The 26,315-nt window shown below is 41.3% G+C and overlaps 1 protein-coding gene across 1 annotated transcript in view; it reads right to left on the reverse strand.

The window, feature by feature from the left end:
* Window positions 1–6,086, reverse strand: part of XKR6 (XK related 6) — a gene marked incomplete at both ends in the record, with an annotated part of 271,263 nt that extends 265,177 nt beyond the window's left edge. The window contains one exon of the mRNA XM_079706102.1: window positions 5,353–6,086. Within this exon, the coding sequence (XP_079562228.1) occupies window positions 5,353–6,086 (734 nt within the window). The remainder of the gene's footprint in view (window positions 1–5,352) is intronic.
* Window positions 6,087–26,315: the final 20,229 nt, after the last annotated feature.

The raw sequence follows: 26,315 nt of genomic DNA on the forward strand, positions 1-26,315 counted from the left end.
CACCATAGATGTCAAGTTTTTACTGTTTCTGTTCACTCAAAAATGAGAAATGATCTTCAGAGATGCTTTCTTCATTCTCGCTCCCCTTTAGGTAAGTAGCTCGTTGTCTAAATATAACTCTTCTACCCTCACAACTCATCATGTATTTCCACGATTTTTCAGGTAGGGGGAGGAGGAAGGGAGTAACTAAATGAGACTTTATGTTGTTAAATTTATCCCTTTTCTCCTTGATGGTATCAAAGCATCTTGCCCATTTCACGATTATAAAATTATTATCCTACATTTTCTTCTAGTGTTTTTACAATTTAATGTTTCATGTTTACACTTTTAATTCTTTTAGAATTTTTGTTTATGTAAGGTAGAGAGCTATTTTTTCCCCCAATTGTGTAGTCAATTGTCTCAATATCATTTGATAAATAATCTTTTTTTCCTTCACTGATTAGGAATGCCACCTTTACTATCTACTAAATTCCCACAAACCTGTCAATTTCTCTCTTTACTCTGCTTCAACACCTATTTGCTTAATTCCTCTGCCAGCGGCACATTGATCTAATTACTGACACTATAGCACATTCACTTCTTGACAGAGGAACATTTTTCCCAACATTTTTCTTTTGAATTTTGAAAGGTTTTTTTGACTACTCAAACACATTACTTTTCTCCAATCAATTTTCCTCAAGTTTCCCCTCAAAAAAATCCCAGAGTTTCTTTTGAACCAGAATTCCATTAAACATATGGACCAAAATGGGAAAAAAAAAAGATGTTTACAATATAGAGATTCTCATCCAGTAATAAGCCGATACTATATAAAGTCTCCTACACACACGGACACACACACAAATACACATATACAATCTTTTATCGTGACTAGGACTGGTATTCTGGCCCCACGAGTGAATTTCCTTATTTGAAAGGTAACATTTCCATTCCTAAATCACATCATCTTAGAGCTAGAGGAACATTACAGATCACTTAGTCCAACATCTCTTGTAATCGCGTTGTTTACCTCAAGCCTACTTAAGAGAATCATTTCAAAATTAATTTCCCTTTTACATGCAACACAATCATAAACCTGCTGTTTGAATCACATAAAAGGCAGAGAAGTGAGCTACATTTATTGAAGAACGCTTTGAATTTAGGAATCCTTTTAGAATAAGATCCATACTTAGGCTCAAAGAAAAAAACACTGAGTACTATAAGTGCATACACTTGAGACAGCCCCAAGTACTGTATTTAGACAATCATGTTTCCAAGGTAAAGTCATTTTGTTATGGTGTTGTCCAGGAACCAAGCTTCACAATACCAAAGCATTCCATTCCCAACTGTTCCATCCTATTTATTAAGAACACAAACCCAATAACAATCTCGAAATGGAATAAGCCTGAAACCCAATTCTAAAAGTGCTTCTCAAGCCTGGCTGCCCATCTGATCACCTGTGGAGCTTCTAAAAATAAGACTGCTTGGGTCCCACCTTGGGATTCTTCCTCAGCAGGTCCAGCAATGCTCAGGCATTTTTTAAGCTGCAGTAGGTTCTATTCTCAGCCAGAGTTAAGAACCGCTATTCCAGAATATTCAGTAAGAACAAAGCCCCATAATTTTCCAAGTATCCCTACACTGAGGGGGGGCGAGATAAGTTAAAAAAGCATCTTCACCAGCCCAGCAACATTTGCTGCTGATTAGAAAGAGCTGTGTCCCTACATTACATCAAAGTCTTGAAATGGAAAAAAATGCTAAAACAAAGCTTTAGATTGTTTGCAGGCTGATGACCCCATTACGGCAGGTGAAACACCGCTTCCTTCCTCTCACTTGAAGGCAACCCTCTCCATCGCCTCATCTCCCAAGATAAAGAACAGCTGACATCCACTTTAAAAATGGCAGATAAAATTCAGATTTTAATCTTAATTAAAATTTTTTAATCTTTAAAACATACCCATAAAAACAAATACATAAAAAGGGAGATTAATGATTTGGCTGCAACATCATGACATTACATGAAATTCTAGTCAAAGAACTTGCTTCTTGACTGCAGTGAACTGCCAACACACTAAGCACCCCCTAAAAGTAGCACAGAAGCAAAGAAAAGCCGATACACTGAAGGAAAAAATTTACACACAAAAATGCAATATGCAAACCTGCTTCTAAGCTCTAACCCTCCAAGGAAACGATCTCACTTTCTAGTAACAACTCATTGTACTAAACTGAAGCCTGGTGAGACCCCTATTCCTGGTATGGGTGACTCATAGACCCGCTATCCCTGGGAAAAGCACCTGAAAAACAGAGCACATAAAGGGAGACGGTAAGTTCCACGTTAAGTAATTAATTAGGGAAGGTAAAGCATGCATTAAACAGACCTTAATCACACAGCAGCGCTCTGCAAAACAAGGTTCATGAAACCAAATCATCCTACAGGCAACTATTCTTCCATGCTCCAATTCTGGCCCAGCCAAAAATAGTTTCTTACATTCTGTGGAGTCATTTGGTGAAAGAGATGTCAAGTATTTTCCATCTTGATAGGGAAGGCATCATGCATAGAAATTTACCACCTTAATGTCAAGGGAAACTAATTTTTCTTAAATAAGCACTGTGCTTTTGTTCACGCGAGTCAAATACTTTTACATTTTAAAAAAAAAGCATATGAAGAGATACGCTTCATGGTTTAATGCAATCAGTTTTCACAACATACTTCACCAATATCTTTTCTTAGAAATGTGGCCCAAATCAAATTCTTAGACCTTAACCTTTATGTCACATGACCACATGAAATAAAATTTCAGTAGCAAATATGATTAAGGGAACAAACTGTAACCCCAAAAGATGTGCAGAAAAAACTGAGATGATGTATGTTTATACACACTGACAAGTTTGCCAAGAGATTAAAACAAGAAAAGAATAAATGCCTTTCTCCAAAGCTTTTACTTATGAATGATTTCCATGCAAGCCACATGCCTAGCAGGTATTAAAGAGCAGACTCTGCTCCTGGAGTATTTCAAGTAAAACAAGCTTACCGAAAAAAAATAAAATCCTTCCTCAGTAAATATTTCTTTTGAAGTATAGTACGTTGGAATAAATAACTTAGATGAATTAGCATGTCTTTTAATACCTCAACTTCACAAAATATTTAGACATATATTCTAATCTTGAAAAAGGACCAAAAAATTTAGACATAGTAAAATCACAGGCATCTTTTCAAAAAAAAAAGTAAAGATATATATATATATATTTACCACTACAGACTCTGAAAGTTCAATAAAAATCTGGAAAAATAATACACTACCCTGTTTTAAACAATTATAAAAGCTAAATTCATATTTAAAATGTACTTTTCAGTTTGTCCACAACCGGAACTTCTACTACTTTACCAAATACAGTTAAGGTTTAGGTCAATGGTGGGGGATTATTCTTCCTAAAACATCTGTGAAACAGGACTCCAACTTCAGCATGTCCGAAAAGTTTACTGCTAATAAATATCTAGGATGGATTACATCAGAAACAATTCTCTCAGGAATTTTAACCTGACACCAAGGTTTTGATTGCCCACATCTCCACGTCTAACACGGGGAGATAGGTGACTTTCGGTACAAGCCTACTTATTAATCAGATGCTGTTAAATTTTACTACTATTTCTAAATCTCTCCCCATACTTTCTGTCCCTCTCCCCTTCATACCTTTGCATTTTACCAACCTGCAAGAAACCAAAAAAAGGTATCCCCCATGTTAAACACACTATCTTTGATTCAGTATGGATTGGGGAGTTTTTAGATTTCGATTTCAAATTCAAAACATATGTCAAATTTTTCCTTGGCCCCATATTAGGCTCGTAATCGCTAAAAGTTAATCAATCATCTTTGTTTCTATTTTATTCCCTCTCTTCTTATAAACCTATCAGCAGGAAATAAATTATCTGCAGACAATGAGAGCTAGGAAAAAAGGTTGCTTGGTTCAATCTAGGAACACCAGTAAACAACCCTGAGAGGACCAGGAAAATCAAGAACCACTCACATGTCCCCTATCCTGAATTTGCATGTCAATTCTGCAGGACAAAGTTCTTGCATGCTCTTGTGATTCGACTTAATTCAACCCCATGCTTTCTGAAATGTTTCTATTTAAAATTCTGAACAGAGACCCAGACAAACAATTCAAAACACGCTGAACTTTATTTCAGTTAACCTGAGTACATACCAGTAAACTGAAATTCTGAGCACCTAATATCTCCTACTAGGAATAGGTGCCTGAGCAGTGTAGGCAAAATGTCTTCTCACAGAAGCAACGTACCTGAGGAGCTCTGTATAATTTCTCTTCAGTAAGATTTCTTTTTCTTGCAAACGCTCTCACCCACAACTCAGTTTGCAGAATACACTCAAGCTGATTTAAGTTGGCGGGCACAGATTTACCAACGCTTTAATGGAATCATTTCCTTAGTTTAGCCAGTTAGGCTAATTTAAAAAAAAAAAAAATCTGCAAGTGGTTTTTGAGGGATTCACCTGGCACATGGGAAATAAATTTACAAGGGAAAGAGCCCCAGGGCTAAGCTTGGGGCTTGTGTAAACATCAATCACCTGCGCACTGGCCTGGCTACCGAAAACAACGTTCCACCAGAAGAGATGTCCAGGTGGCTAAGTGATTTTCGGAGGTGAGAGTTAAAAACAAACGCTTACACCTATCACATATTATACAATTTTACCTGTCACTAAGAAAAGGGCACGTCTAATCCAGCAAAAAAGTCATTTTTCCTTCAAGGAGAGCAGCGCTTTGGAGTCCTTTGCTGGGGATGGGGGTCGCAGGAAGGAGGGAGGGGGCGTGGAATAAAGGAGCACTGAAAGGAGAGGCAGCCAGGGGGGTTGCACAGAGCCCCACACAGGCCACTGCGGAGAGAAGACGGGGAAAGAGGGGAAGGTGCCTCACCGGGGCACAAAACCGAGTGCAAAACCGGCTGGAAGAAGGAAGGTTCCCCCAGGAGGCGAGCTAGGGTGCAGATAAAAAGCGCCAGCGCCTGGTTACCTTGGGATACAGGGGCAAGGGACCAAGGGAACATAAGAGATCTACAGAGACAGAGGGGAGGGAGGATGAGGCAGGGTCTCCGCTAAGTGCGAACCAGGGATGAAGACATACAGCGGGACTTGGGCCTCCCCGGGCCAAAAGGCGTGGCCAGGGATCCAGACCGCACGATGGTCTTTTTGAGACGCCAGGGGAAGTGCGTGGCAAAGCCCTCCTTCAAGACCCCGTGCCAGGCCTGTCCGAGGGGCCCACCTGCGGGGCCCCTCGAGGGCGGAGCGCACTCCGGAGGGCTCCGGCCTCGCCCGCGGGGCCCTCTGCAGGGCCAGGCCCCCGCCCCCACCCCCGCAGTGCTCTTACCTCCACACCTGCCCCATCTGCAGCAGGTGGATGACCGTCTGCCAGATCCACACGGAGAGGCGGCAGAGGCGCTGCGCCCCCGGCGTGGCCGGGACCCCCGCGCCATGGCCGTAGACGGCCCCCATCATGGGGGGGCCCCGGCTGCTGAGCCCCTCCACGGCGCCCAGCCCGCCGCCCGTGTAGTCCTGCACGAACCAGCGGAAGCTCAGGCTCTGCACCAACAGGGACGGCACCAGCACGAAGAAGAGGGTCAGCCCGAAGTAGCCGTAGTCCCCCTTGCGGTAGTAGTCGAGGGCAAGCCACAGGTCGGTGCCCACGTCCCCGAAGAAGACTAGCAGCGCCAGCACGATCCACAGGCAGTCGAGCCACGGCCGCTCCACCTGCGGCGGCTGCGGCCGCTCGGCCGAGGGCGTCGGGGGGTGGCGGCCGGCGGCCGCGGGCGGCTGCAGCGGCTGGTCCCCCCCGTCGGCGGCGGCGGCGCTGCGGCGCGGCGTCTTGCCCAGGAGGGAGCGCAGGCAGGCGGAGCGGCAGCCCCAGTAGCACGAGGACGTGTTGCAGCAGTGGCAGATGTGCAGCGCGCTGCTCTCGCCGGGCTCGCCGCCGTCGCCGCCGCCGCCGCAGCCGCCTCCCCCGGGCTCCCCGTCCTCCTCGCCGCCGCTGCCCACCGCCTCGTCCAGGTTGTGCAGCTGGGCGAAGCCCACCCCCACGCCACCGCCATCGGATTTCGCCGCCATCTTGACTCTCTTCCCAGCTCCGGAGGTTGTGGGGGGAGGGACGGGTGGGGGGGGGAGAAGGCAGGGAAAGGGGGGGAAACGAATGGAGAGGAAGGGGGGCGGGGAGGAAGCGGGGGAGCAAACGAACGAGGGGGGAGTGGGCCAGGGAACCCCCTCCGCTTCCGGGTAGTTGGCGTCACTTCCGGGCGAGCCCCCCAATCGCACGGCGCCCGCAGCTCCCCAGCCCTACCCTCCCGGCCAAGATGGCCGCCCTCCTGTGCCTCAGCTGCTGGGCGGGGGACCGGGGGGTTCACCCCGCCAGGGCTCCCCTTCCCCTCTTCCGTTGACCCCGAAACCCATCAGGTTGACCCCTCGGCGTTTCTGAATCCCGCTGGGCCGAGTGAGGCGGTCCAAAGTGATCCCTGGAGGGGGCAGTGCCAGACGTTTTGGGGTCCCCTTCCTCAGCGTCGCAGCTCACAGCTTTCCTCCTGGAGAAACGCCCCCTAACACCCTCCCGGCTGCTGGCGGAGGGGCGGGACCTGTGAGGGAAGGGGCGGAGCTAGTGCAAAGCAGGTGATTACGTGTCACTTCCGGTAGATAGGATGACCTCATTGTGTAGTTAGACGCCCCCCCCATCAAAATGGCTGTGTCTCACCTCTTTGGCTGTTTCTTTTCCTTTTTTGATTTTTTTCTTTTAAATTTGTCTCCTTTTCTTATTTTGAGGGTCTTTAGAAATTGTGTAAGTCAGTTTAGATTCCCACACACAACTAACTGATTCTCACTTCTATTTAGGCAACTCCCTCCTCTTTTACCTCTGTTGATCCCCTGATTTTCTTGTCACTGATAACTTTACCATCTTTTGCAATAAAGTTTTCCCCATTCCCTTAAGAAAAGTGCAGGCAAAAATCCAGTGATAACCAGCCTGATTGGGTCTTGAAAATTACAGCGAAGACTGAATTGGCATATTGTGACCTTGAGTGTATTTTCTTCACCATTAAAATGTCTTTCTACCAACTTTTTTTTAAGTATGCAATTTTTCAATTCTGCATTTTCAATTTTCAATTCAATTCTGTGATCTTAAGTTGGAAAATTCAGAACTAGCCAGGGTTTAAGCTGTCAGTTACTTCTTCAAGCTTTTGGATGTGTGAAAATTGCCTTTTAGAATTTTTTTGGTGCTAAGGATCTGTCAGTAAACATGACTTTAAATAAGTGAAAATGTTATCATTGTGCTATATCATTAAAATAGGTGCAGGGTACACTACTTAACTAACAATTTACAAAAGTGAAGCAGCACTGAATGGATTTGAATTACAATGATCTTCTAGTGAAAGTATATTTGAAGCCAGATAGAGAAAGCTACATGGTCACAATTGATACTGATCAGGTGAATAGAACATTTTGGAGTTAAAAGAAAAAATTTTCTAACCCTGAATTTTCTCATTGACCTCTCTGGATTTTTGTGCTCATTTTTCTGATTCTGTCTACTTCTTCCTTCAGTAAAACCTTCTAATCATGCCAATAATTTTCCTTCAAATGGGACAAATTAGGTAATATTTGTATGGCATTGAGGTTTCAGGGAAGAAAGATGCCTTTGAAATGTTCAGTATCATTATTTTGAGATATATAATATTTAACACTATAGCTCCTAGTTAAATTTTGGGGGTGGCAGGGCAAGGTGAGGATTCCATATTTTGGTACACAACTTTTCATGGGTATTTATGCCAAGCTAAAACCTGTAAAGACTTTTACAGAAAGTACTCAAAGAGAATTTTTACCTTTGCCATTTGAGGGGGGAAGGGGGGAAGAAATAATCCAAAATCTACTTTTGGAAACATGTCACATAAGGGTATCCTTTTACTTCACACTATAATTTAAGCCTCCTTGTTCCTATGGGCGTAAAACTTATAGCCAGCGGGTAAGGATTACTCTGCATTTAGATGAGATACTGCTTCTTTCTTTACTGAATTTGAGTTAATAACACCTTTAAAAGATGGCATAGTCCCAGTTCCACTAAAATAGTAACATGAATAATGTGAACAAGATCGTTAACCTCTTTAAACCCCAGTTTCCTCCATTATATAAATGGGAATATAACAGTGGCTTCTTTGAAAAGTTGTTCGACAGGGCTTCCCTGGTGGCACAGTGGTTAAGAATCTGCCTGCCAATGCAGGGGACACGGGTTCGAGCCCTGGTCTGGGAAGATCCCACATGCCGCAGAGCAACTAAGCCTGTGCACCACGACTACTGAGCCTGTGCTCTAGAGCCTGTGAGCCACAACTCCTGAAGCCCATGTGCCTAGAGCCTGTGCTCCGCAGCAAGAGAAGCCACCGCAGTGAGAAGCCTGCCACCACAACAGAGAGTAGCCCCTGCTCACCGCAACTAGAGAAAGCCCGCTAGCAGCAACGAAGACCCGATGCAGCCAAAAATAAATAAATAAAACAAATAAATTTATTTTTTAAAAAAGTTGTTGGACAGGTTAAAGATTATAGTCTATTCAAAGCTCTCAACACAATGCCTGATAGGTAGTAAGCACTGGATTAATGATAACTATTATTATTATTACTATTGCTATTATTGTTATTGCTATGTTCACATATGCCAACATATAGTTACTTAAATTCTATCATCCAGTAGATTTGGTATCTCTAATAAATGAAAGCATTTTCAAGTACTTCTAGGAAATAGATGCAATTAATTTTTTTAAAATACATTTTCTCTATTTGAGCCTGTGAGCCTGTGAAATGAGATAAAAACGCAAGCAGCAATGACATATTTATGATTTTCTGTTTCTCTGTGCCCTGAAAGAACATAATCTACTAGTGAAATTAGCTAAGTAAATTACGGTCACTATATAAGGCGGACAAATGAGGCTAAGTCAAAAGGGTTTATCACAATTGAAGTTTAAAGTAGATATATAAGATTCACAGACTGTCAAGTGATTTCAACTTTACATTTGCTGTTTCAACAATTTTACCATTCTGCCTTCTATGGAAGGGATACTTTGTAGAACCCAGGAGTTTCTAAAATTGAAATCAATGATGATAAACCTCTCATGAAGACTCATTGAAAGGTTAACATAAATTTGGACTGTGCTATGAATGGTACTTTTTTTTTTTAACCTAGAATTTTGGAGCAATTAGATGTCCAAGCCAGTCCAGCATTTAGCACAGTCCTGAACACATAGTGAGCACTCTATAAATATTGGTTAAATGAGTGAATTAATTACTTTTTCACATAACTGAAATTTACCCTTTGAAGTGGGTTTCATTGCATTACTTTACATTTTATGATGTAAATCTTCATAAACTCAATTGATATATTACAGAGATATCTCAATTCTTTAGTAAACTGGGGGTGGGGAAGGGAATACAAGAAATGCATTACCCACTGGTCTGCTTTCTTACCAGCACACCAATTAACCCTTTCTTGATGATTTGCCCTTAAGGTAGCCTTATGCTAAGAGGCTCTGGCTGTCTATGGGCCTGCTAAAGAGGCACCCAGGCCTACTGGTCACTTTTGCTGTTATTGTTGTTTCTAAATAACAATTTTTTTAAGCTCTGCTTTTCATTATTCAGTCAGTTAACAACTTTGGCCCCTGTTATTTCCACTCGGATATAAGCTGGGAAGCCAAACTACAAAAGATGTTGGAGTAACATGTAAAATAATAGTAAATAGATTTTTAGAGCCTCTTCTAGGAGTAAAGTGAAACAGATTTAATATATGGAAATTGTGGCATACATTTTGACTGTTTAGAGAGAACTTTGGGGTTTTTTGTCACAATTCTCTGTTATTTTCAGAAAGGTAAAGAGGGAAAGTTAGTGTCAAATGCTGTTGTGTGTTAGTCACTATCCCAAATATTATTCCATTTAATCTTACAGCAGTCCAAAAAGGCATGAGCATTAGTGTCCCCATTCTAATGGTCTAGAACGCAGGCTTGAATCAGCCTCATGACACCCAGAGTCTCACCCTTAGGAGGTAGGGTAGGCATGGATTAGACTCTAAAGCCTAAACCACTTACTCTACCCTTGCCCTGGGCCAGACAGCTATTGGCGCCTTGAAATGAAGTCAGTGTTACTGGTTTAGTCACTGGGGGGACCCTATTATGTAAGAAGCTGATACACATCTGAGAGACAGGACACTTGAATTCCAACACGAGGATTTGCCCAGCAAAAGCATTGCAAAGGGGCTTCCTACATTCTTCACAAGATTTTCCTAATTTGAGCCTAGGTAAAGCCTCACAACCAGTAGGGGGATGTCATCCTTATCAATTCTATTCCTCGTATCCAATTGTCTTCTATAGAAATAGGACTTCTTTGAGCACTGCGGAGTAGCACAGAGAACCCATTATCCTGAGAGGCTCCATTTCTATATTTGATGTTAAGAACTGAAATGTTAACAAGCCCTCTCACACATTCCTGCTGGTGTTACAAAATGATACAACCTCTATGGAAGGGAATTAGGCACTATCTATCAAGATTGCAAATGCAATCACCCTCTGAGACAGCAGTCCCTCTTACGGGAATTTATCCTACAGATAAACATGCACATGCCAGAAATGACATGTGACCAAGATTATTCATTTAGCATTGTTTATAATAGCAAGAAAAAAGATGGGAGAGAAAAAAAATGAAGTGTCAATCCAAAAGGAGACTAGTTCAATTAGTTAGATTGTGGCATATCTACACTACAGAATACATGCAGTGATATTGTAAATTTACACTTTTCTTTTTTAGTGATATAGAAAGAGTTGCAGTATACTTTGTTCTCCAAAAAGAGTAAGGTGCAAAACAATACAGCTTGCTATGTTTTCTGTAAGGAAGGGGAAGGGATAAGTTTATCTATTCTTATTTGCTTGTATTTTTCCAAAAAAATAAAGTAATACCTATAGGATGGTGGTAGTGGTAGGAAGAAATGGGAGGGATGGGAGAAAGGCAATAAATGTTTGAGGGAGGGTTTTATTTTTGAAGGGGGCAGAGTGTGCACACACATGCAGGGCTGCAGAGACAGGTAGGAATGAAGGGGTAAGCACATCTGTGTTTTTGGACAGCAGCTCCACTGAGGAGTACTTTGTAAGTGTTTCTGTCTCTTAAGAACTCTGTCATCTGTGAATTGACTTAAACCTGTCTTGAATTTTCTTATATTTCTATAAGGATTAGAGGAAGTGGCGGAGAAGAGCTGGAAGAGTTAAAGAAGGCATTGTAGGGGAAGGGAGAATTAACCCCAAAAGTTGGAGCAATGGACAAGGAGGATCTAGATACAGGTTGGTGTGAGGCAGGGATTCCACCAGCTCTAGTCAGGGCATCAGGCAGCCCAGAGACAAGGATTTGCATAGAAAAGCGATCCAGCTGGAGAGCAAGGATGAGAGAGGGATGGGGAGACTAGAAAGTTGGGTTGATACAGGAGGCAGGGGGCGCTGTTGCTATCAGTGCAGCAGGATGAAGTGCAAAATTGAGTGATCAAGTGCCCAAGCACTGGGGGCAATCAGGAAGGAGAAAGAGGAACTCAGTGATAGATGGAGGCACAGAGAAAAGCTTTAAGGGGGAGCGGGGACTCTGCTACATTTGGGTTCCATCAGATCTCAACCTTCATCCTTCCAGACTTCGGGGTTCCAGTCTTTTCAGTCATCTTTATACAGAATCTCCTCTATCCTGCTGACAGATTCCATCTACTTAGTGTACATTGGGTGCCTACAATCTACTCAAGACTGTTTTAAGCACCCTGGAGAGCAAATAATGATATAAACATCCATGACCTCAAGCCAATTACAATCTTCTGTGTGAGTTTGGCATGGGGGGTGTGTGTGTGTCATATATTTTCAAGTGATAATTAAATTATGCCTTTCTCTAGCTCTTCCTTTTTTAAATTTATTATTTTATTTTATTTTTGGCTGCATTGGGTCTTCATTGCTGAGTGTGGGCTTTCTCTAGTTGTGGCGAGTGGGGGCTGCTCTTCGTTGCTGTACGCGGGCTTCTCATTGCAGTGACTTCTCTTGTTGCGGAGCACAGGCTCTAGGCACGCGGGCTCAGTTGTTGTGGAGCACGGGCTGTAGAGCACAGGCTCAGTACTTGTGGCGCATGGGCTTAGTAGCTCCGTGGCATGTGGGGTCTTCCTGGACCAGGGCTCAAACCCGTGCCCCCTGCATTGGCAGGCAAATTCTTAACCACTGCACCACCAGGGAAGCCCCTCATTTTTTTTTTAATGAAAGTTTTTGGGGTTTTTGTTTTGTTTTGTTTTGTTAGTCAAAAAGGTGAGCTTTGTATTTAAATCCCAGCTCTGTCATTAGCTATAGGATTTTGGTCAAGGTAGTTTCTTATTTAAGCCTCAGTTCCTCAGATATAAAAACAGGGAGAATAAATTGTACCTCATAGCATGGTTTGTGATGGTTTATCGAAATAGTGTAAAATGTACCTGTCACTGAGTTACCGTTGATGCTGGCCCATCCCTGCCTCATGTTGCTAGATCTTAATGTTGCTAGATCATCGCTGTTCCCAAGCTCCTAGTTCATTGATTTTTTACCATATTTCCTCTGGTTTTCCAGCACTGTGAGATTAAGCAACCATGCAGGTTTCTTGTGGACTTTGCCTTTCATACCGGAAATTGGATGATGGAACCGTCAGTCACACAGCCCAGAATCTGAATTCCCACTCTTACTGTGTCACCTGGGCAAGTTACTTCTGCTCTCAGGTTTACTTTCCTGATGGAAAAAAACAGTGAACACACTGATTCCCCCACAAGCTTATTGGGATATCAACGCCTGGGATACAGTAGGTGGCAGTGAATATTAGTCCTCCCTCCCTAGACAGTCCATGTATTTGTTTCCTGAGGCTGCTGTAAGAAATTGTCACAAACTTAGTGGCTTAAACCAGCACAGATTTATTACCTCACAGTTCTGGAGGTCATAAGTCCGGGGGCCGGGGTTGGGGAGGGACTTCCCTGGTGGTCCAGTGGTAAAGAATCCACCTTGCAATGCATGGGACACGGGTTCGATCCCTGGTCAGGGAACTGAGATCCCACATGCCGCGGGACAACTAAGCCCGCGCACCACAACTACTGAGCTCGTGCACCTCAACTAGAGCCTGTGTGCCTCAAACTACAGAGCCCACGCACCACAACTACAGAGCCCATGCGCCCTGGAGCCTGTGTGCCACAACTAGAGAGAAACCGTGCGCGGCAAGGAAATATCTCACATGGCTCAACAAAGATCCCACGTGCCGCAACTAAGACCCGAGGCAGCCAAAAATTAAATAAATAATAAATAAATCTTAAAAAAAAAAAAAAAGAAGTCCAGAGGGGATCTCAGCGAGTGTCAAGGTATCAGCAGGGCTGTGGCCCTTCTGGAGGCCCTAGGGGAGAGGCCATGTCCTTGCTTCTTCTAGATCTGCCTGCATTCCTCAGCTCATATCCCTCCTCCATCTTCAAAGCTAACATCTTCACGTCTGCGTCTGTCATTAAATTTTCTTTTCTAACTCTGACTCTCCTTCCTCCCTCTTCCCACCGAGATAATCCAGGATAATCTCCCTATCTCAAAAAAATACTTATTTTAATTACATCTGCAATTTCTCTTGCATGTAAGGTAACATGTTCACAGATTCCAGGGATAAGGATGTGGCCATATCTGGAGGACTGTTATTCTGCCAGCCACTCCCTTTAACTTTTTCCTGATGTGCAAACCTGAGTTCATCATTCCTGGCCCTCAAATTGACGCTGTCCTCCAATTTTCATACTGCGTGATACCTGCCTTACTTGGTCATCCAGACCTCTAGCTGATGATACACTCACAAACTCCAAGACCATTGAGCCAGAATGAATTGAAAGAGCATTTTGTGAACAACCTTCATGTTACAGATGAGGAAGAGGAAGCTGGCCGTAGAAGACATTCATTTAAGGTCACACTAGATCACAATAACTCAAGGATTAGGACTTATATTTCCTGATATTCAGGCCACAACTTACTGCTACATAATGTGAATTATACCTTATAAAGTTGTATATTTTCAGTTTTTGATATCTCCTCTTTCATTTCTATTTCTTAATGACAGGAATACTGGTCTTAGAGATTAAAAAGGCACAAAATAGGTTTGAGTTCCAGGAACACTATTTGACAGTTCTGTGACTTTGGACAAATCCAGATTGAATCTCAATTCTATATAAGATAAGAATATTAATATCTACCCTACCTTCCTCTGAGGCTTGTTGTGAGAAGTTCTCTTATGGGCTTATTGGATGCTTTCTAAATCATAAAGAGATGTAAAAAATATAAGGAATGACTTTTATCCAAGTTGAGGCTTCCTACCTAATCTCCATGACTTTATTCTCTTGTTTTCCCACCCAGCCTGCTCACCATCACCAGGCTAACAAACCTAAACTTCTATCATGCTATTGTGAAAACAAGTAATAGCTCACTATTTACTACAGTACAAAATTCAGTCTGCACCCCTCAGTTTTCAGATCTTCCATAATCTTTTTCCCAACCTACATAGTCAAAATTAATCTTCACTGTTGAACAGAACACACCCTTATCAGGAAAATTTTCTCATTGTCCACACATATCTGGCTCATTCCTGCACTAGAGCTTCTGATCTCATTGTTTTTTTCATTCACAAAGTCTATTTACCTCCCCTTTGTCTATCATTCAATTCAAAAATTCAAATCAATAAACTTAATGGAGGCCTACAAGAAGAAGGTATCATGCTAACAATGGCTCAAAATCACTCTCATCTTTCAACACCTGTTTCAAATCCTGCCTTCTTCAGCAAAAAATGTCCTTGATTATTCCAACACAGAATGATACCTCCTTCCTCTGAAATACTGTAGCATTTAGAATTTCAATCACAAATTTTAATTTATTTATGTGTACTCTTACATTGTCTACATTTCTGTAATTATTTTAAAAAGAGAGACATAAGGAACCATCATTTCATCCAATCTCTCATTTTACATAAAAATAGTCTGAGACTCATCTATTCAAGCAATATGTATTGAGTACTTACTAAATATTAACCACTTTGCCCAAGGAATCTAGTAGAACAAAGCAAAGTCTCTAGAACTCCCAGAGAAGGGGATGGACGTATGCCAAGTTGAGGACATAACAGACGCAGAGGCAGCACCATGAAGGAGCTCTGGTGCTCTTGAAACTGTTCAGTGTGCCTACAGCATCAGATGCAGGTAGAAGTGTGAAAGAAGAGGAAGATGGTAAGGGCAGACTGGGATCATTCTTGAAGATACATAAAAGTCAGGTTTAAGACTTTAAAGTTGATTGTATAGGGCAGTGGAAAGTCATCAGAGGCTTTGATTCAGAGCAATGACAAAATTAAGTTTTTGTTTTAGACAAACAGCTTTGATGAAAGTGTAGAAGTTAGAGCACAAGCTGACAACATGCGGGTATCCTAAGCTGACGAATTAATTGGCATCTCTATAAACCAGTATTTTTTGGCTCAACCTTTATTAGTGAAGACAGGGAGAAACTAATATTCTTTTTGATAAAAATCATATTCATAAACAGATGAAATTTTCCTAGCCCAAACAGAATCAATTGTCCTTTAAAAAATTGGCAAAATAATTCCTTCTGTATATAGTTCTCTTGCATTTATCAGTTCTATTTTATGACTTTCTAAACTAAAGAACTTTTGGGGGAGCACATTAAAGGATTTAAATTTTAGATACTAAAATTAGTCACTCCTTCCAAACAGCCAGCACTACGCAATGCATTCTTTGGTTTTAAAATTTCCATGGAAAGCCAACTTTCAGTTAATTAAAATCACACATAATCTTTGGGAAGAGACTTTAAAATATATATATATATATATATATATATATATATATATATATGGCTGACTAGGATTTTTTTTCCTACTCCAAATCACTGTCTACTTAGGCATATGTAGTGGACAGACCCTAAAAGATGAGCTTCAAGGATTTGTCTCCTGTTGTTCACACTTTTGTGCAATCCCATCCCTTTGAATGTGGAAAGAACTGTGGCTTGCTTCTAACCCATAGAATGTGGCAGAGGTGACATGATGTCACTCTTCTGGATTACATTACATTATATAAGACTCCATCTCAGCAGGCTGAAGCTGGAGACTCCCCTGGTGGGCTGGTTGTGGCAAGGTGACTTCTGGGATGGGAGAGCAGCCTCATACTAACAGACAGCAAGAAGCTAGGGCCTTCAGTGATAAAACCACAGGGAAACAAATTCTGCCAGCAACCTGAGCTAGGCAGCAGATCCTTCCCCGGTTGAGCCTCCGGATGAAAATGCAGACCAGCCAATGCCTTGATCACAGCCGTGTGAGAGCTGAGCAGAGGAGCCAGCCAAGCTGTGCCTGACCTCCTGCCGCAACAAACTGTGGGAGAGTAACTGTGTGTTGTTTTAAACTGCTCGGTTTGTAGTAATTTGTTACAGAACAATAGAAAACTAATATAGCAGGTAGATAGAATCAATTCACACTTCGCTGGTTATTTAGAGTTGTAGAAAACTTCAGTTAACTGGTACCATATTTCTAATGGGTTCAAATATGTTCGTGTCTCTAATAGACTGAATCTCCCCATCCACAACTACCCTATTGGCTTGCCCCATCATCCAGCTGCAGTTTCAACCCTGGGTGAAGACAGAGACAGAGAGAGAAGTAAAGGGGCTGGTGTCATGGTCTAGATGAATGTCTCCAGCCTGGGCCTCAGCAATGGAATCGGGAAGGAAAATAGGAGACAGATGCAAGAAACAACTCAGACTCTTATTTCATATATATATATAAATATACATATATATATAAAATATAATATATATGTGTGTGTGTGTATATATATATATATATATATATATATATATATATATATATATATTATATGTATATACTTTTTTTTTTTTTGGCTGTGCCCACAACATGTGGAATCTTAGTTCCCTGACCAGGGATTGAACCCGTGCCCCCTGCATTGGACGTGTGGAGTCTTAACCACTGGACTGCCAGGGAAGTCCTTATTTTATATTTTGACAAAAGCATTATGCTGTGCATCCAGAGTATCGTACACTTGTAACTGATGCTCATAATAATGGTCCCAAGGCAGGATTGATAAGTGCCAAAGAAACACTAAGTAAAATACAAAAGCTTTAACTGTATTTTTAACATTCTAGTTCTTAAGAGGTGGGTTCATAGCTATTCATTTATTATTATGCTTTGTAACTTACATATGTATGTCGTAGATTTTTTGTATATATCAGTGAATGTCAAAAAATATAAATAAACATTAAGATCAGCCTAATGTATTTCTTTATTTTTTTATTTTATTGTTTTTGCAGTACGCGGACCTCTCACTGTTGTGGCCTCTCCCGTTGAGGAGCACGGGCTCCGGACACGCAGGCTCAGTGGCCATGGCTCATGGGCCCAGCCACTCCGTGGCATGGGGGATCTTCCCAGACCGGGGCACGAACCCGTGTCCCCTGCATCGGCAGGCGGACTCTCAACCACTGTGCCACCAGGGAAGCCCCTAGTGTACTTCTTAATTGTTAACCTATTTCTCTTACCTACCATAAAAGGATTGTGCCATTTGAAAGAGTAGAATATCAATTAAACACAAACTCTGCTAACCAGAATATCACACGCCCTGAGGACATAATTCATTGAGATGGCTTTTGTTTCCCATCTTTTGTAGCATAGGTATAATGAGAAAAAGGAAAGAGTACAAAGCAAAACAAAACAGGATGAGAAGACAGAAAAGGAAAAACCAACTGAGAAATTCCTTTTTATGTTGCTAAAAAAGGAAAGGGGAAAATCTGGGATGAAGGAAGGCCGAGCTAAGTGGGAGGAGCTGACAGAAGAGAGAAAACGCAGAATTATACATAACAGAGACAGAAATAATTTACACACTGCATGCAAATCAGGTACTGTGAGGCTGAGCCAGGCACAGAGTGGGCTTTCAGGCCCACTCAAAAGCTCTTTTAGACACGCAACTTCAGACGCAGCAGCCAGTGAGGAACAGACGCAGCAATTGTCAGCAGCATTTACTGCTATGTATGGCATAGAGCTGCTTCTTCATTGCAACATTTTCAACCAATCTCCATGGGGCAAAGTACTATGCTTAATGCAGTGCAGGATACAAGACTAAGACACAGCCCTATCCTCCACGGACCTTCGGATTAGGGAGGAGGCGTGCTCACATACGTGAATCTAAAAGCCTTTAAGCACGCTCCATTCTGACCCAGTCCCCACCCTTCCCTGAAGTCTTACCATGACAACTCACACATTTACTCACCTGCTTGGTCCTTGGAGGTATTTGAGTTCATGTCCCTCTTATGTAAGTGAATACGTTTGATTCTTGAGTTTTTATTCTTCTTCTGTCACCTTCTTGCATCCTAATGGCTAACATGGTGAGATTCCTGACTAGATCAAAGTCCTTTTCAAACTAACGGTTGCCACCTACAGTTTCTGTGCTTTCTCTTTGCTAACACTGTGTTTGCTTTTGTTCCCAGAACTATGCACTAGACTGAGTTTTAATGATTTTTCAAGAATAATCCCTAAATCATTTTCTTGATCTCTGTGTTAGAGGATTATTTTCTGCCTAGGCACATCACTGGACTGGCCTCCTTGCTCCCCAATTAATTATTAGTTTGTCTATATTAAATTACACTTGCCATCTGCTGATAAAATCACAAAAGTCTCCAAGCCTTTTCCATTGTTCTCACTATTTATTGGTGGTTTATTCTGCCTTCCATCAGCTGAATCAGCTGCAAACTGGGGGATCTGGTTTCCAATTCCTTCTCCCAAGTCTTGTCTCTATAGTGGAATTTCTTTGTGAAGATTTCCTATGGAGAATATATATATATACATATATATATATATATATGTATATATATATATATATGCATACAGCTTGGAACAATTAACACAAATTTTACTATAACCAAGCTTACTGGAAAAAAAGAAAGTGAGAAATGTACTAGATGATTTCGAACAACTTCACAATGGGTCATAAAATAATGAGTTCTAAGAGAGACACATTAAAAAGAATGAATAATAAATAATAGAAATAAAATCAGATCCCTCAAATATAATGCAGCAAAATCAACATGAAACAAAATAGTGTGAGTAATAAGTTTGAATCATAGAGCTCAAGTTTTGGTGTGGAAGAAATAAGGTTTTATTCTCCATTAAACAATTGAGTTTCTATTCCAAGCCCTAATCCTTTAAGATTGACAGTTTTCTGCCTCGATCATCCTGGAGTTGTCCTCCCAGGGATGTGACATGGTTCTGAGATCACATGTAGAGTCAGTGTGTATTAGTTTGCTCAGGCTGTCATAACAAAGTGCCACAGACTGTGTGGCTCAAACAACAAAAATTTATGTCTCACAGTTCTGGAGGCTAGAAGTCCAAGACTAAAGTGTCAAGAGGGGTGGCTTCTCCTGAGGACCTCTCTCCTGGGCTTGTAGATGGTTGTCTCCCTGCTCTGTCTTCCCAAGTCTTCCCTCTGTGCATGTCTGTGTCCTAATCTCCTCTTCGTATAGGGACACCAGTAGGATTGGATTAAGGCTCACCACTATGGCCTTGGTTTACCTTAATTACCTCTTTAATACCTTCTCTCCAAATACAGTCTTACTCTGAGGCACTGGGGGTTAAGTTTACATATAAATGTGGGTGTGGGACACAACTTAGCCCATAACAGCTTAGAATGAGGTAACTCCTTCTGACCATCAGCCAGTCTTCCATGCAGAGGTAAGAGCCTTATCTGGATCCAAGAAGGGCTGGGTACATTCAGGCCAACTGCTTTCAAGCCATGTTGGGGTATCAGGATGGGTCCCTAAGGCTACGATCCCTTCGTGCCCATGGTCCCATGTCCCAAGCACATCTTGCCCCGCCCCCCCACCAGGGTCATGACAGAGAGGACTCTGGTATTCCAACACTCCGATCCTCGATTCTGTCATCCACATGGGAATTTTTTCTTTTTGGTTTTGGGAAGGCCCTCTCTACCTCAGACTCTACCATTCTTAATGAATTAGACTTTTTGGAACACAAGCCTGGAGATTTGATAGACTCTTTCTACTTCCTGCCTGCCTCTGCCTTTCCCTAAGGTGACGAAGGATGTGCTTGAATTGAAAGATACAAAAAAGTAGAAAAAATTAGGATTTCAAACTACTATTTAGTTACATATAATTAATACACGTGTCCGTGAGCGTTTGTACTTTTTCTAATTCCAGTGTTCTAAGAGTTCCATTTAGTATTTTCTAACTGTATGATTTTTTTCAATCAAGAAGGACAGGGTCTTCTAGAAATGGAATATATTATTAATAAATATCATGACAACAAGTACTTGTTGAGGACCTGTATTAAACTTTACACTGAGGACACATGAAATATTTCTGGACCTTGGGGTATAAAGCACAAAGATGAAACAAAACCCAACACAATCATTATTGCATCTGAATGTCCCTCTTTTAAAACATACTTTTTTTCTGATTTAAAAAAAAGGATACACATTCTTGGTTAAAAACCTGAAAACATAGAGTGAAAATCATCTGTAATCCTACCACTCAGAAGTGGGCCATTAAGTTTTAGATCCCTGTTATACATTAAGACAGTCTTTATAACTAGTTGTTGCTCATTTGTTTATTCATCAATTGTGTATTAGATGTTTACTATGTGTAAGGAAATCCTTGTGCTTCTAATAACTCCCTAAATGCAGAATTTCTTACAGCAGAGTTGGCTAATGCCTTTCGGATCCCAGCTTAGGTTGTTCCAACAAGCCCCAGATGATGGTGATTAAACACATACTTGAGCCCATGACCCACCATGGGCAGGTAATGGCCACAGGTCTAAAACAATGTTCCTTCCCCAAGAGGAGTCCAGTGATCCACTGGGGCTTGAGAAGCACTCCTGTGAAGCACTGTATACTGCATCCTATCATAAAAAATCATATGCCATGGGCAGTAAGAGCAAGGACTCTGAAGCAAGGCTGTCTGGATTTGAATATTGACTCTACACCCATTTTACCTGTGTGACCTTGGACAAGTTACTTAGCCTCTCTCAGCCACAGTATCTTCAACTATACAATGGGGATGACAACAACTACCTTGATGTAGGATGTTGTAAGAATTAAGTGAGTTGCTACATATAAACTCTTAGAACAATGCACGTAAGCACATAGTAAGTACTCGCTATCATTTCATTTTAATCATGAAGCACCTGTGCTCCAGATGTCCTGGGACACACACATAAACACACACTTTTTGTCTTCTGATCCTCCCCCAAAATGATTTTATTATCAAAGGTATGGGTCAATTAGTTGATGAAAAGGAGGCAGACAACTCAGTAAACAGTTGATTGCAGGCTCTAGCCTGCAAACTTTAAAATAATAACCTGTGGTGATTGCTGCATTGTTATGAGTAGATTGATTTAAAACCAACTATCAGTGGGGATAGTGGTGGGGGGTTGGTGGTGGGATGAATTGGGAGATTGGGATTGACATGTATACACTAATATATATAAAATGGATGACTAATAAGAACCTGTTGTATAAAAAAAATAATAAAATTCAAAAATTCAATAAATAAATAAATAAAACCAACTACCTCCAGAGAAGATTTTCTCAAAGGAGAGAAGACTTGATTTCCCTTCCTCCTTTTTTCCTCTCCCACCTCCACAATCAAAATACTTTATCTTGGGAATAAAGAAAAGCAGATCCCCAAGGATGGCTAACTGGAGGATTACAAGTTCACTTGGGAAAGGGTGTAGCAACTGGTGCCTGAGACATCCAAGATAGTTCATCCCTATTTGTTTTACCAGATTTATCCAAGTGGTGGGAAATATGTCCACTGTGATTCTCAAGTTTCACATCTTATAGTTTGTGTCAGTAGAGAAATGCTAATTGACCTCTTTTGTTTTGAGGCCAAAAATCCTAGAAAACAGACTCATTGGCTCTGCTTCTGGGTTCCCTCTCCTGGGCCAATCAATCATGGTTGGGGCAGGAGTCAGAGTAAGTCAGGGAAGAACATTACAGGGTAAATCACAGAAAGGCTGGGTTCCCAAGAGAAGGGAAAATCCCATAAAAGTCCAGAACAAACAGATTTATCATGTATACCCATGGCTGGTTTCCCAGCTGATAAGAGCATCCATTTTTAGTGTTCACTATTATAGAAAGAAATAATAAAATATATATTTAACTTACTTAAATGTGCTTAAAATTGCAACCCAGCTGACTTTTCAAATGTTTAATCCAACCTCCTAAGGTTCTGATTTATGAAGTGAAAGCTAGCATTTCGCAAAGGAGAAGAGAGTTAATACAGCTGCTCTTTTTCTAGAGAAGTAGAAATAAGAACCCAGCTTTCATGGCATGTGCATTTGAAAATGTCTGATTCAGGATGAAGAGCCTGTGAATGTCATTTGTGGCTTAAAACCAAAAAGAGCTAGCTCCTAGCCCTAGCTCCCTACCCAGTGTCCAGGGTAAGAAGGGTTTTGATTGTCTTTTTGTTTATCTGCTTACCAGAAGCAGAGACAGGGAAACTCACCTCAATTAAGAACTTGCTCTGTACCAGGCATTGGGCCAGGGGTTTAACATGCATTATTATTTAATTTTTACCACCCTCCTGAAGACAAGAAATTATCTCTATTTTGCCCAAGAGGAAACTTAGATGCAGAGAAGCTAAGTGATTTCCCCAAGTTAACAGCCGATAAGTGGTGAAGCTGGGATTTTGAGTTCGTCTGAAAGTTGCCTGCAAGAGTTCATGCTCTTTGAGGTATACCCAGCAGGCAAAGTGGAATAACAAGAGAATTGGTCTGAGTTGAGGTAAGAAATGGGGTGGAGTCCTTAGTACCACACGCGTAAACTTTCTTTCTTTTTTTTTAAATTAATTAATTTGTTTTTTTATTTTTGGCTGTGTTGGTTCTTCGTTGCTGCACGCAGGCTTTCTCTAGTTGCAGGCGAGCGGGGGCTTCTCTTGTTGCGGAGCACGGGCTGTAGGTGCACAGGCTTCAGTAGTTGTGGCACGCGGACTCAGTAGTTGTGGCTCGCGGGATCTAGAGTGCAGGCTCAATAGTCGTGGTGCACGGGCTTAGTTGCTCTGCGGCATGTGGGATCTTCCCAGACCAGGGCTCGAACCTGTGTCCCCTGCATTGGCAGGAGGATTCTTAACCACTGCGCCACCAGGGAAGCCCCACACGGGTAAACTTTCAACTTTGAAAACATAAAATATGAAGTTAATGAATTACACTTTAGCTACCTCAATTTATTTAAGGAAATGATCAGAATCACCTCTATTACCCAATGGAAAAAGGAAGACGTTGCATGGTGAAGGAACAGAACATAGCAGTGAGTAAAAAGGGAAAGTGTAACTATTTATGTGTCTATTCAATAGCTCAGAAATTTTGCTGTTGCTTTTTTTAAAAATGAAGTTCAGGAGTGAGTTGAGATATAAAGAATTACAGGATCCCTTAGGATATGGTAAAAAAAAAAAATTTTTTTTAAGGTATAAAACACTGGTATGGGTTAAGCCAGAAAGATTCTTTGTAGTCTAGAATTTTCATATTTTAGTGTCTAATGATTTCAAGGTACTTCAAAGTTTTAAGATAGTTATATGAAAATAAAAAATCATCCTCATTGTTATCAATGCTCTTACTTAAAATTTTAAAAATATAAATACAAACTATATGGAATTTAATAGTCCTTGGACCAATTAATACTTTTTAAGGGTTTGTAGTTATAAAAGGATTTTTGAGGAAAATGTTCTATTAAAACATTAAATTTTAAAAATATATTTATTAAAGTGTCTTATTAAAACATTTTGTTCTTTCCCAACAGGCAACAGTTAAGGATGAAGTATTTAATTCCCTATGTTAAATAATTGCTTTACCAGGTTCTATCATTTTTTTCAGTCCATGTTTTAAAATCTCAAAACAATAATACATAATAGAAGTGTCACTTTTTCCATTATAGTAATGTAAATTATTAGTTGCCACTACCTCCGCAGTAACTCAGGTGCTACTGAGACATGTCACATGATGTAAGGATTTGCTTTGAGCACCACTCCAAAGATAGAATGATCTGGGATCCACATTTGTTTAGCCTCCATCTGTGCCCTCAACCCTTCTGGGCCCCAGTTTCATTATGTAAAAATAATCTTGTCCCCTACTTATATCTTAAATTTATTAGGAAGATGAGATGGGACCAAGGACTGACTGTGTCCCCCACCCCAACCCAAGGGGCCTGATCTACGGTGGGTATTCAGTGGGTTTTCAACGAATACTTGAAGGGTGCATTGAAGAAGGAAATCCATCTGAGTCTAAAAATAAAATCAAGCATCTGCAAACCTCAGGTCCTCAGTGTTCCTACCCACCATTACACTTTTACTACCATCTGGAAATTGTTTGTGTTTGTGCACTTTGCCTTAACGGCTAGGATTCACAGAAGGAGAGGAAAGAAGAAAAGCACACGATCCAAGAACATACATGTAAAAATCAACTTAATTGAAAGGTTTTAAAAAGGGTTAAATATGAACTTTTATTCACCAACTTTTAAATTTCCAAACAGAAATAAAATTATTCAGTAAAAGCTAATATTAAGTGTAATATTAAGGCCACTTAGAAAGACAAGGAAAGAAAGGGAAAGACAGAGAAGAGGGAAGACTCAAAGCCCACATAGCACTCCCCAGACCCCGGGGCAAAGATTTACCTCATTGTCTAAGACTGCCTTTGAAATGCCTGCCTTTAAGTGTGTAGGATGTGAATGCACTGCGTGAAATTGTTGCCAAGAGCTGGGGCAAAGGGGTTAAATTCCTCTTTTTAAATTTGAAAGGTGCTCGCTTCGGCAGCACATATACTAAAATTGGAACGATACAGAGAAGATTAGCATGGCCCCTGCGCAAGGATGACACGCAAATTCGTGAAGCGTTCCATATTTTTAAAAAAAGAAAAAAAAAAAAGAAAAAAAAAATTTGAAAGGACGGGCAATCTTGAAATCACTTCTAATCTTCAGAGGAGGGGGAAGGGAGAAAAACCTCACACTTTGGTACTTTGGTAGGGAAATGGGCCCTGACACTTTTCATGCTACTAAAAAAATAACTTAATGGAGAATGAAGACATTCATCTTTGTGACTATCAAGCATAATACTTTCCAAGACTCACTGACCATTGCTTTATCACAACTGTAGTACAGGCAAAAATGGCTCCCCTGGCCCAAAGAAATTAAGAAAAAGTTAGATATTCTTACGTCTCTTTTTGTCCATCTTCACCCTCCAGAGTTGTTATAAAACGGGTCTCTCTTATCACTCTTCTGAAAAACATGCTGTCAATACTTTGAGGATGATCTTCTTCCTCCTCTCCTCCCTCTGTATCTCCTTCTCCTCTTCCACGACTGCCAGCATCTTCATGATGCAGCCCCAGCTTACCTTTCCAGTATGTCCTCCACATCACCAAAGTGCCACACTAGACTCTTCTCCATTCTCCAAACCTGCTCCTTCCATATCTCTGTGCCTTTAGCAATTCCATGACTCTTTTTGCCTAGAAAACATCTACTCCTTGTACAAAGGCTGGGATAACTTTGATATCGAACAACTATTTTTAACCCCAGTTGCACTAGAATCACCTGAGGAGCTTTTAAAATATACTATTGTCCAAGTCCCACCCCACAGAGAGCCTGATTTAACTGGTGTTTTGAAATGTGTAGCCAGGGATGAGAACGACTCGTCTATACCTTTTGTGACCCTTCTCTTCTCTATGTGGGATGAATCATTCCTTCATGTGACTTTCCAGAGATTTCTCTACATACCTCCGTCATACCACATGGCACAGCATCGTGCAGTTCTGGCTCACCATCTAGCTACTCACGTGTTAGACCTCAACTCTCCTGGGACTGGGGTCTTATTTTTCATCCTTTTGTGTACCCCATGTCAGAATCACCTGGAGTGCCTTTTCCAATACACACCCAACCCCTAGAAAGTCTATCTGGAGTCTTGGAGATAAGCATGAGAGCAAGGGAGTAGAACATGAGGTTTTTGTCATTCAAGTGGGTTCATAGGTGACTCTGATTGTCTGTCTCCAATACGGTTTCCTCCACCTCACGTACCTCTCTAAAGACCAGTGCAACTCCTGTCTGTCTTTCTGGGAGTGCATTCTGTCACCTCTCTCTCCATGGTATTTCCCAATTACACACCTGTTTCCTCCTGTTCCTGTCAGAATCATCTCCCTCAAGTGTTTTGCTCCTGTCACAACCCTTCTTAGAAACTTACGCAGGTTTCTAATGGTTCCTTGAGTCAAATTTAAACTAATCATGCAC

The sequence above is a fragment of the Hyperoodon ampullatus genome (assembly GCF_949752795.1).
Source record: "Hyperoodon ampullatus genome assembly, chromosome: 6".
NCBI classification, from domain to species: Eukaryota; Metazoa; Chordata; class Mammalia; order Artiodactyla; family Ziphiidae; genus Hyperoodon; species Hyperoodon ampullatus.